At 45.6% G+C, this 12,835-nt stretch overlaps 1 protein-coding gene across 1 annotated transcript in view; it reads right to left on the bottom strand.

The window, feature by feature from the left end:
* STXBP3 (syntaxin binding protein 3) overlaps positions 1-10,366 on the bottom strand; it is a 37,041-nt gene extending 26,675 nt beyond the window's left edge. The window contains exons 1-5 of the mRNA XM_066597158.1: positions 10,209-10,366; positions 4,186-4,235; positions 2,859-2,940; positions 2,302-2,378; positions 266-344 (exon numbers count right to left, since the gene is read on the bottom strand). Of these exons, the coding sequence (XP_066453255.1) occupies positions 266-344; positions 2,302-2,378; positions 2,859-2,940; positions 4,186-4,235; positions 10,209-10,242 (322 nt within the window). The 5' untranslated portion in view covers positions 10,243-10,366. The remainder of the gene's footprint in view (positions 1-265; positions 345-2,301; positions 2,379-2,858; positions 2,941-4,185; positions 4,236-10,208) is intronic.
* Between the last annotated feature and the right edge of the window lie 2,469 nt (positions 10,367-12,835).

Here is a 12,835-nt window from a genome sequence, read left to right as displayed (position 1 = left end):
CACCAGTTCTCGGTCCCATTTTTGGCTTGACGCTATCTTCGGATCTGGCCAATAAGAAAGCAGTGCACAGTGTGCATTAGGTAGTTAGAAAATTGCATCAGCATCTTGAATAGCTGAAAACAGGACCTGAAACTGGTGTATCAGAGGGACCCTTCCTGTGATATATTCATATAGGGTGATGACCGAAGCCTTTAAGGAGAGTAAACATGCTGAAAAGCTACATTCTTCATTACAACCAGCAGCTATATTGACTTGCTATACTTACCATCACTGAAGTAGATATAGGCAGCTTTATACTTGCAAGAAGACTTGGACTTGAAGTCCTTCACCACAAGGTCTACAGACTGAAAAAGGTCAGAGAAAAAGAGCATATTAATAATGGAGTCAAAGAGCTGGGCCGCGCTGGGCTCTTCCGAGCCACGTTATCAACATTGATGGCCCTCTGCCAATACACAAGCAGGGAGAGCTTGGCTTGGCCAGCTTCCAAGTCAAACTTCCAAGTATGTTTCTTTCTGAAGCGCAGCAGTGTTTCAGAATAAAACATACATGGACTGAATGGGCAGATGTGAAGACAGGTTCCCTTTAACGTTTCGTAACTTCAATATGTGTTACAATAGATTTACACCACCAAGTAGAACAATGGCTCTTGTAATAACTACTGAGCAAGTTACAACATCAACATTCTCTTCCTGTGTTTTGAAGGGAAACAATCCATATTCAGAAGTGAATAAAAGAATGACCAATAAAGCCGTGCGCTAAAAGTGTTTAATATACGACAGTTACAAACCACAACAGGTGAAACATCCAGCTACCCACTTGATAGGGAAGTAGGTTCCAGGAATCCCCCCCTTTGATATTCATGAATGCTAAATTTAAATGGATGTTCTTCTTGAAAAGCTCTGGGCTGCGCCCAACGTAGTGTGACTTATTCACAAACTTTTATCATGTACAAATCACATACAGCACAGTGCTACGCATTCCAGAGAATATATCGCCTTTTCAAGCGCTGTATTGGATATTTTACCCCTTTGGTGTTTAATTGTCGTATTTTAAACACTTTGAGCGCAGGATTTTATTGGTCATTGTTTTGAATACCGAGCCTCACGGAAGTCTTGGATCACTTCCTAACGTTCTCCTTTCCGGATTCCCTGGTGAGAAAGTTTTAACCACACGCATTCACAGACCACAGGTGTTGAAGTCCGCCAGGAGGTGTGGCTGTCTACGCCAGGTGAGGCTGTTCCTTTTATTTGGTTTAATCTTTCAGTTTTTACCTCAAACATATAGAACAGCCTCACTTGGCAAAATATAGAAATTAAAATTTAGTGAAAGACTCAGTGAACTTGGTTTTACATACAACAGTAAGATTGCCCTGTAGCATTACTCCTCAGCCCCTTATTCTTTTTACTCTACTGCACTGCCTTGTAGACGTTCCCATTCACTGCCCATAAAGGTGGATCCGCCTGCCCTATATAAGCGCTCCTGCAGTTCCCATTTCTATAAACTAAGGCTTAATTTGTAGCATTTCTAACATGACAGAAGTTCTCTGTGCTCTCAATATTTGAAAATGTTCAATATCTGATCTGATTGCCAGGACAACGGAGGGTGTATTTACACGGGCTACTGGGATATCAGACTGAGAAAAATTGGACTAATGGCGCACGCGTAAACCTTTTTTTTCCCCCTGCGATTGCAATGCACTGTGCGAGAAAAACATTGTTTTAAATGTGATTTTTACATATGTGAATATCGCATGTTGCTCCAATAGTAAAAATATTTTTTTTAAAAAGACATTACACTTGCATGGAAGTGTGATGCAATTTTTTTCATGCACCTATAGGAATGAATGGGCTATTTTTGAACAGAATTGCTCAAAAATTGGATACACTGCAAAAAAAAAAAAAGGTAAAAAAAAATAAATCACAATATGGATGTAGAAACACTAAAAATAGGTCGTGCTGAGTTTTTCAAAAAGCCTAGAAGAAAAGTACGGCCATATGAATAGATACATAGATTTATATTAGCTCAGTATTACAGTCTCTGAAAAGAGCACCAGAGAGCTAAAATACGCTTGTCTGAAACCAGCCTAGTAAGCAGTTTTTCCTGTGGAGCTGCTGCAAGGAAGTAGAACACTTAATGCCAGGTTTCCCAACTAATTAATGAAGATCCCAGCAGAGGAACACGGTGTAATCTGCTTATTGTCAAGGGATCCATCCAACAAGTTCAGACTGTCCAAAAAGGAAAACCTATTAGACACCCAACATACAATCAGAACAAAGACAGTCAATACAACACAATACAAACCATTTCATTTGGCGATATAAAATATATGGCCTTTAAATCTCCAACAGGTTGTCTTTCCTTATAGATGTCTTCCACAACTAGATAAAAACAAAACAAAGCCTGTAATATAGCTTGGAATTTACTTTTACATAGTTCAAAAAAAGTTTTTACAATTGTGAGAATACATTCACTGTCCTACAGTAAACCAGGCCCAGGCATTTTCTTCCTATGTATCTCGGACACACGGCTTTTTTTCGGATGCATTGAAAGCCTGAAAGGCAGTTCCCAGCAATACGCCATCACTGACTATGGTCAGAACAAGCCTTGAAGACTTTAGGACTACTTCTTGTAAATATCAGTCCAAGAGGGGTTCCGGGCCCCTGAATCAAGGACTAGAGGATGGTTATTGCTCACTATTCATGAACTGAAAGAGGCAGATTCAAGAACTTCAAAATTCTACATTTATTAGGAAATGACTGCTCTACTATAATTTATTGTAGGACAATATTTAGTGTATATCGTAAAAAATAAAGCTATTCTCAGAAAACTAGGCATGCCCTTCTTCCTCCAGATTTTACCTGTAATGCCCTCCTGGAGCAGATCGGTCATTTTGCAACATGCTGTAAGCAGCTTGGTTGTAAACTTGTCCAGGAGCAGAATCTGAATGGGAAACAAAATATAACACTTTTAAGGGGTTGTGCCAACGTATAAAGTTATCCCCCACCCTGTGGATAGGAGACAACGTTATGACTGGTGAAGAATGGGGGTCCCAGTGGTCCCTGCATGAATTCAGCAGCGGTCGTACATGTGCGGCTCCTTCATTAATGTCAGGCTACTGACACCAGGCTCCTGATCTAACCACCCATAGTAAAGCAACCTCAGATCCAGGCAGTTTAACACCTTACATGCCATAATCAATAACTGTATGCAGATGACAGGGGGAGGGGGCTCCTCCTATCACCCATCAGCAGCCCACAATGCGATCGCAAGGTACCAATGGGCATTGTAGAAAGCACCACATAAGTAATGCAGTGTACTATCCTAGCAATTCAATGAACACATTTCAAGTGCTTTTGAGGGACTTAAAAATAGTATAAAAAAAAAAAAGTTGAATAAAGTTTAAGAAAAAAAGAAAATTCTTACAAACACATTTTTCCCTTTTAAATGCCTATTATGTACTGCTTAACAAAAAAGATAATTTGGAGCATTACCATATTTGTAACGATCTCAACAATGAAAATATTTTGTTATTAATCTCACTTAGATCTTACGTACCCCAGAGCGTTGACCTTAAAAAAACATAAATTGTTCCAAAAGAAAATAAGAAAGCCCTCATACATCTATGTGAACGAGTTATGGCAATGCAACAATGAAAATGGCTTGGTCCTTAAGCCACAAAATAGGACGGTTACTAAGGGGTTAAAAGGTTTTGGATCCAGGGATTATTCTGACTGTCAGATTGGAGTCAGGAAGGAATGGTTACCCTTAAACGGGGAAAATTGGTTTCTACCTCATTGTTTTGGGGGTTTCTTGCCTTCCTCTGGATCAACATTGGGGGGTAATAGGTTGAACTGGATGGACATGTGTCTTTTTTCAGCCTTACATACTAGGTTACTGAGAATACAAGTTATCAGAACTCTGGAGTTTAAAGGCAAAAAACTGATTTTTATTTACATTCAACTTTTTGTCTTGTACCAGGCCACTCTCACACAGGCGCTTGGAAAACCACAACGTTTTTAAACACGGCATTTTACAGGTTTTTTTAACGCACCCCATCATTGCAATGGGTGATATGGTGCGTTAAAAAGCGCTGCAAAGCACTAAAATAGAAAGGATACTGTTCGATTTAGCGCACGATAGAAACCGAGAAGCGCTACTGAAATCAATGAAAGTAAATGAACTCACCTTCCATTCGCCTTCCCTTCTGCAGTCATCCAGCACTTCGGTTTTGATCTCTAACAAAAAAAACAAATACAATAAACTTTAGTTTCATCTCCATCCACAAGATACAACAGGCCCGTTATCAGTATTCCTTCACTGGCTTACGTGGACGGTTTACATTTTGCTTAAAGTGCTTGAATATTTCCTGCAGTCCCATAGAGATGACTGGAGCAGTAATAAGCAGACAAAGGATGGAATATGAGCAATAATCGTTGCGTGTAAATGCTCCCATCGTTTACTTTTTGGCTGAATAATGATTTTAAGGTGAGCTTAAAATCCATTGTTCAGCCAGAGAGTAGATAACAGGGACCGAAAGCTGTGTTCTGCATGGGAGTTGGAGATTACATTGTAATCAACTGAAAGCCCGTGCGAGGACAATGCAGCTGTATGCAAAGCTCAGACAATTTGCTGTGCTCTGCAAACAGCTCCCAGAGGCCCTTTTACACACAAAATAAGATTATAAAGTGCTAATAGACATTGGTGTCCACTAGCACTTTATGCAAAACGATTGCTAAAACTGTCAATCTTTTGAAAGATTGTTTTGCGTGTAAATGGGACTTTATCCCGTGGATAGATAAGTTCTTTTGATGGGACAACCCTTGTAAGCACTCCCCCACAGCCACTGAACATGGATGGCGGATGCTTGGCGGCAGTGTATAAAGCAGGCTTGGCAAGGTGTCAGCTATAGATAACTCAGATTCAAGCCATTTAACCTGTTTCCCAGTTGTCCTATTGTGAAATAAATAAAGCATTAAATTAGTATCGCTGCATCCGTAAAAGTCCAATTTATTAAAATATTACATTTACTAATCATGGGGAACGCCGGCAGAAGAAAAAACTGATTTTTGTGCTTAGCGTTAAATCCCTTTCTTATGTTGTTCATTCGGGGGACACAGTTTAGGACAATGGGTATAGCTATTGCCACTAGGAGGCGGACACTAAGTTAGCTCGTCCTACCCACTATACCCCTACTGCAGGCACTAAGCTAGCCAGTATGTATGCAAGCAGTAGGAGCAGCCAAGTAGGATAGAAAACAGTTAAAGCGAAAAAAGTAAGTGTTAAACAATGTAACAGAGTTTAGAACCATGAGCAACTCCGGGGAGAACGCTACAAGGATGCGAACATAAGAAAACATTTAAAAGTGCTTTGGGTGGGTGCTGTGTCCCCCAATGAACGAGACGAAAAAGAGATGTCCATTGCATTGGAGGACATAGCTTAGGGCCATGGAACATTGCAGAGCAGTCCCTCAGGGGTGGGAAAGAGTAGATTACGATGCATGAGGTCAGTTTATGCCCATTTGCAAGGCTCTTTGACCAAGAGAGGTGTCAGCTGATGCAAAAGTGTGCGCCTGGTAGAATTTAGAGAAGGTGTGCAGAAGCCCACATAGTGGCCTTACACACTTGCGGAGTGGAGGCATCGTTGTGTACCACCAAGGCGGCATCCACTGTCCGAGTACAGCGTGCAGTAACCCGGAAGGTTGGCTCCCTGCCCTTGGCATGATATGCCTCCACCATGGCTGACCTGATCCAATGTGAGATAACGGATTTGGAAGCTGCTAGGCCATGCCTCAGTCCGTCTGGAATCACAAAAGAGAGTCAGAGCACCTGAAAGACGACATTTGGGAGATATATATCCTCAAAACTTGAAGCAAGTCCAATTTATGGAGAGCGGATATCCTTATGTGGCGGGGGGACAGAAGGAAGGCAAGACAATGTCCTCATTGATGTGGATGATACCACCTTAAGTAAGACAGAGGGCACAGGATGTAGGACCACCTTGTCCTGATAGAAGACAGTGAACGGAGCTTTGTTCAACAAGGCTGCGAGCTCAGAAACCCCCGGATGGAAGTGATTGCTACTAAAAAGGCTACCTTACAGGCCAAAAGACGTGCAGAGATGTTGCACAACAGCTCGGAGGGGTGAGCTTGCAGCATGTCCAGTACCAGATTAAAGTCACAAGGAGAGAGAACAGAACAGTATGGAGGAGCGGCATGACAGACTCGCTGAAGAAAGGTAGACAGCTGACTTTAAAGCCATCACTGAAGAAAGATGGCCATTCAACTCGATGGAAGACAGTGAATAACGGTCAGCAAGGGAAATTGCTACTACAGCGAGTGCATGCAAAATGTGTGGCTCTGGCTGGGCGCTGTCTGGAGTCTTCAGCCCTGGAGTCGGACTTAGTGCCAAATACCGCATACTAGTCAGTAGAGGGCTCTTATATGGGCAGAAATGCCAGTAAGTCTCTTACTGACGAGCAAGGAGCTTGACAGGTGCACTACTGGTCTCAGCACACCACTGAAATCATGTGGATGCAGACAGGAAAAAAACAACAGGACCCAAGGGCAAGTTCTGTGAAGAGAGGAGGGCGGCAACCAATCAGAGGAGCGAGTTCTGGCAATAAGAAGGGGATTGGCTGAAGAGGATCCGAGGACAGAAAGCCCTTCCCTGGCCACAGTAAGCATTGATTGGTGGGCAGGGCAGGAAGCTCTTACCTGTCCATGGCCACCCTACCGGAAGTGCCGCATGCTCGGCTGAAGGCGGGGTATGAAGTAGGTTCGGAGACTCAGTAAGCGCCACAGTCATCCGCAGCTTCCTCCGATCATACTCGCAGATGGGGCATCGGGTGCACAGCAAGAGCTGAAAAGGAGGACAGCCGTGGGACATCCGACACAAGAGACCTCCAAGTAAGAGTGGGCCAAAAGGCTAGCAGAGCCAAGAGCGGACCCTGGCTGTAGCAACTGCTGTGAGGCACCGCTCCCTTCCCTTTGAGCGAGAATTTGTAGTGGCCCTGAATGGAGAAGAAGGGTAGCAGGAGGAATGAAGAGAGCAACGGAGTCCAGCTGCACACTTTAATTGGTATGCTGACCGGCCCAGTTGCAGAACCTGGGGGCAGCTAGAGGAAGGAGGTTGTGGGCCGAAGTAGGGATACTTACTCCGTCTGAGAAAATACTTACCTTTCGGCCCCTACGGACATAGCTCTAGGTGCCCAGCAATGCGCAACCCAGTGCTCACCTGCCTTTGGAAAGAAAGGGAGTGCTGGAGCAGTGACCAAAGGCCCCGGTGAGCGGTCCCTGGTCACATGATCGCCATTATGCAATGGTATAAAAAAGTAGCGATCTACCTTTTTCAGTTGCTTACGTATAATGCTTATTAGGGATGAGCGAGTATACTCACTAAGGCACTACTTGCTCGAGTGATGTGCCTTAGCCGAGTATCTCCCTGTGATGTGCCTTAGCCGAGTATCTCCCTGCTCGTCCCTAAAGATTCGGGGGCCGCCGCAGCTGACAGGTGAGTTGCGGCGAGGAGCAGGGGAGAGCGGGCTGGAGAGAGGGAGAGAGAGATCTCCCCTCCGTTCCTCCCTGCTCTCCCCCGCAGCTCCCCGCCCCGCGGCGGCCCCCGAATCTTTAGGGACGAGCGGAGAGATACTCGGCTGAGGCACATTACTCAAGCGAGTAGTGCCTTAGCGAGTATACTTGCTCATCCCTAATGCTTAGGTAATTTACAAAAAGTCTCCGGGAACGCTCTCTTCCCTGCAGTTCCAGCAGCAGCTTGTTGAGTGCCTTCTGTTTGAGACCGCCGCACCTCAGCAAGATTATGAATCTTAGGAGGTGCAAAGGTTCACAGAGCGCCACTTTATTATTGCAAAAAACTGTTGGGTCAGAATACTCCTGACACCCCTCAGTGAATACATTAAGGGGTGTAGTTTTTAAAATGGGGTCATTTGTGGGGGTATCTATCATGCTGACACCTATGAGCCTTTGCAATCCTGGCTTGGTGCCGGAAAACAAAAACGTTCCTCAAAATGTTAATAAGTAATGTGAAATGTGTACGTCTTCTAAGTTTTTCAAATGTGCTTCCAGAATAAAGTAAACAGATGGAAATGTATATCTGAGCAAAAATTTGTACATTATGTTTGCACATATTTAAGATATTGCAATTGAAAATGTAAAAAAAGGCAATTTTTTTTTCAAAATTTCCCCAATTTTGGTGCTTTTACTAAATATACACAAATTCTATCAGTCTATTTTTACCACCTAAGAGTGACTACCCACTACAGTTTTTTTTCACTGCAAAATTCGCAGCGTTTTTTTTTCTGCAGGGGTCTATGGGACTTGTAATGTTAAAATTGCGATCGCGCAAAATCACAATTTACCGCGAAATCGCGATTTTAACATTACAAATCCCATAGACCCCTGCAGGAAAAAAAAACGCTGCAAATTTCGCAGTGAAAAAAAAAACTGTAGTGGGTAGTCACCCTAAGGGCTCCCTCCCACGGACGGATTTCCGCCGCGTAATTCGCGGCGGAAATCCGCTGCGTTGCCCGCAGCTATTAGGTTCTATTGAACCTAATAGCTCAGTGCTCACGGTGCGGAATTCCGCACCGTGAAATCACCCGTCCTCACCTGCGGCATGCTCTATTTGCTGCGGGTGTACGCGCGGACGGCTTCCATTGCAGTCAATGGAAGCCCGTCCGTCACGCTATCTTCCGCTGTAGCACAGCGGTAGATAGCGTGAAACCGCTTCCCCGCCTACTGCCGCTGCGTCATGTGACACGGTGGGCGTGTCATGTGACATGGCCAGCGCATCACGCCGAAGCGTCATGCGGGAGCGAGGACGCCGGATCCGCAGATAAGTTTGGGGGTCTCTGGGGGACGCTATGACAGGCTCCGCCGTGGAATTCCGCGGCGGAGCCCGTCATGGCCGTGTGCAGCCGGCCTAAATGAAGTACAATATGTGGCAAAAAAACAATGTCAGTCACTGGGATATGCAAAACCTTTACGGAGTTATGCTATGTTAAAGTGACATGTCAGATTTCCAAAATTTGGCCTGGTCATTAGAGATGAGCGAGCACGCTCGGATAAGGCAGTTGCTTGAGCAAGCATCGCTCTTCACGAGTAACTGCATTCTCGTCCGATCAGACTCGGGGGGGTGGGGGGTGGAGAGGGTGGAGTGGCGGGTAAAGCGGGGGAAGAGAGAGAGCGCTTGGTCGTGGGCTTTAATCCCGGCCTTTAGCAAAAGTAAGGTGCGGGATCGACGCTCCTGCAATGTAGCAGGAACAGGTCAGATCCTCAGTTGTCAGTCACAGATGAGGACTTGGAAAGGTAAGCGGTCGGTATCAAACTGCCTCTGCCTTCTCCTTTAGAGGCTACATAGTACTCAATGAGTGCCGCCATGTAGTGCAGAGAGAAAGTGGAAGTGTTACATTCGCTGTACGACCCAGTGATGATGTGACCACCGGGTGACCCTGATCAGCTCTGTTAGTCACTGATGTCACTACAGGGGGGGGTGGACCCTGTACCTTGGACTTCTATGGATGCCCAGCTACAGTGGGAAAGACAATGTGACCCTCAGAGGTCTTATGTGATCTCAGGGGGGAGACAGTTCTACAAAAAAGTCCGGCCCGCCCAAAGGGGGATTTGTGCATTTGATTTGCGTGATGCCATAAGATCATCTATTAGCGCCCGTACGTTCACTTTCAGCTCCGTATTTGGTCCATGTTTTGGGGACCGTAATGCGGCTCTGATATAATTCTATGCATCTAGTCACACGGCTGGTTTGGGGTTTTTTTTGCTTTTTTTCAAATGGGGCAGCACCTATTTTTGCGTTTCTGCCTCCGTATTTCTGTTTCTTTCTATTACGCGGATACGGATCAGTATTTGCCCAGTAGAAAAAAAAACAACAATCTCGAGGCGATACGGTTGCAGCGTCATCTATACACATGTATGTAATACGGAGCTGTATTATGGATGCGTTATAATAAGCTCATCTGAAACTGCCCTATGTGTTAAGCCATACTTGGAGGTACAATCCCCCTACACATGTATACAGGACGGTAACATGTATAGGTGTCCGTATACTAGGGTGGTGCAGCCTATGATGTAAGCTGCAGCTCACTGACAGCCCACTACAAGTGCAGACCTCCCAAGAGCTGCCACTATGTGTGAGGTAGATGTCACGTGTGCACGGTGCACTGAGTCCACTACTCACTTTGCCACACTGTGTGCTTCAGTCCAGCCGCCATCTTTGTTGTCAAAACGCCCGTTACCGGCTCTGCTCTGGAGCCGCTCCTGGGCCTGCGAGAAGGAACTGAGGTGACGGCTGGATACGTCACAGCTCGGTACTTTTCCAGCCCCCGGTCAATAGTAGTTTACATTTGTCTGTAAATAAGGTCTCCGACAAGATGGCGGCCGCGAGTAACCGCCCGCGTATCCGGATCCCTGCTCGCCTTGGTAGCGCTGTGGTGAGGCGCCGCTGTAAGGAGGAGACACCTCACCGCGCGAGCCGCGACCTCTGGCGGACAATGACAACTATCTCGCTGCTGACCAGTTTTTTATGAGTATTGTCCGCTGTTCTCTAGCTTTTTGGAATAATTTGACTAGCAGGTGAAGGTCAAAGTGCAAAATAGTAAAATATTAACAAAGTCACTAATGCACTTATTTTGTGGTATTTTTCAGTGTTTGCTTTGTGACAAATTTATGAAATGTCGCACAGATTTGTTACATTTATTGTGTTTTAGGCAGCCTGCACACAGCTGGGTCGGATTCAGCATGTGGAATCCCGCAGCCGAATTCGACCCTGTGCCCGGCCGGCGACCCCGCGTACCGGTCCGCAGTCTTCATAATCTGAATTGCACACATGCACAGTACAGATGCCACATTGTCGCTAGGCAATGACACAGATCCCGCAAGCTTTCCACAATGATGGCTGCGGAAGGGTTGGGGGGGCGGATGGCTTCCTTTGACTTCAATGGAAGCCGTCCACACGAAAGCCGCACAGAATCGCAGCATGCTGCGATTTCTCCTCCGCAAGCGAAAAATCACTATTGAATTCCGTGTAGAGGAAATAACGTTTTGTCATTGCATGCTGTGAACGGCATTTTCTGCGGAATCCGGAGGCGGACGTCCACTCCGGATTCTGCAATGCGAATCCGCCCCTGTGCAGGCAGCCTTGCTGTAGTACCCACCTTTAACCCCTTAAGAACCGTCACCCTTTTTTTTCATTTTCGTTTTTTTTTCTCCCTTACTTTCAAAAAATCATAACTTTTTTTATTTATCCATCGACGTCGCTGTATGAGGGCTTGTTTTTTTGCGGAACGAGCTGTACTTTTTAATGGTACTATTTATTGTACAATATAATGTACTGAAAAACGTAGAAAAAATTCTAAGTAGAGTAAAATGGGGAAAAAAGCACAATTCTGCCATTTTTTTTCTTCGGTGTAAACACTGCAGCAAAAAACGACATAACTTTAGACCTCATGTCCACGGGAGGGTCGGATTCCGTGGGCGGGAGCCCTGCCGCAGAATCCCATCCGGCCGACAGCATGAGCACATTACTTTCCATTCCGGATCCTTTGCGTGGCTGTGCGGGTCGTCCTTCTCTCCACCATGGATGTGGGCGGGCGCGCCAGCTGGCACGCCCCCGCAGATGCGCAGTGGAATTTTTTTTAAAACCTTCTGCTTTCCCGTGGGATCTGTGGCATGTCTGTAGTGACAGCTGGGGGTGTGCCACAGATCGGACGGCTTCCATTGACTTCAGTGGACGCAGTCCCTGCGGGATCTGCGGCAAAATACAGCATGCTGCGATTTGTTTTGTGGACCAGAAGGTCCACAAAACAAATCCGCATGCTGTAATTAAGCTGCGGGCACCCATGATTGTCTATAGGCAGCTTGAACTGCGGATCATCCGTGTGGATACACCATGCAGATTCCGTCCGCGGACATGAGCCCTTGTTCTGTGGGTCAGCACAATTACCATGATGCCAAATTTATGTAGTTTTTTTTTTTGCTGCACTACTTTTAAAATATAAAATATCTGGAAAAGGCTAAAATTATTTTTTGCCGCCATCTTCTGGAAGCCATAACTTTTATATTTTTCCATTGACATAGTTGTACGAGGGCTCATTATATATTTCTTTCTTGGGGACAGGGTGACCAAAAAAACCAGAATTATGATGTTGCGTATTTCTTTTCTGACAACGTTAACCGTGTGGTGCAAATAATGCGTCACTTTGATAGATCAGACTTTTATGGACTCAGTGATACCAAATACCGTATTTTTCGCTCTATAAGACGCACTTTTTTTCCCTCCAAAGTGGGGGGGAAAAGTCAGTGTGTCCTATAGAGTGAATGTGCAGCCAGAATACAAAGCCAACACAGCAGGAGAGCAGAGCGGCCCGCCCAAAAGCTGATTGGTGGGGGCGGGCGAGTAGCAGGGAGCTCAGCTGTTTTACGGGTGGCCGGCGGCTTCTGCTATGAAGCTCACAGATAGTGTGATAATTGCTCCATAGCAGAGCCCCGCGCTCATAAAACAGCTGATTGGTGGGGGCGGGGAAGCAGCAGGGAGCTCAACAGTTGGTCAGGCAGCCAGTGGCTCCTGCTATGAATCCCACAGACAGCGTGGTAACGATCAATCCATAGCAGAACCCAGCGCCCATAAAACAGCTGATTACTAAGAGGAACTGCCATTGCGTTATTGCGCCTCTAGGGTGTTTTTATAGATAATAGCTCTGCTACATGCACGACACACATACACAGCTCTGCTACATGTATGTCACACACACACAGCATTTCATTTGACAGTACATCCCCACACACTGGTCTCAGCTGTCATTGAGC

This window comes from Eleutherodactylus coqui, chromosome 3 (assembly GCF_035609145.1).
Source record: "Eleutherodactylus coqui strain aEleCoq1 chromosome 3, aEleCoq1.hap1, whole genome shotgun sequence".
NCBI classification, from domain to species: Eukaryota; Metazoa; Chordata; class Amphibia; order Anura; family Eleutherodactylidae; genus Eleutherodactylus; species Eleutherodactylus coqui.
Note: the sequence above shows the minus strand (reverse complement) of the source record. Positions and strands in the feature narration are given on the sequence as shown.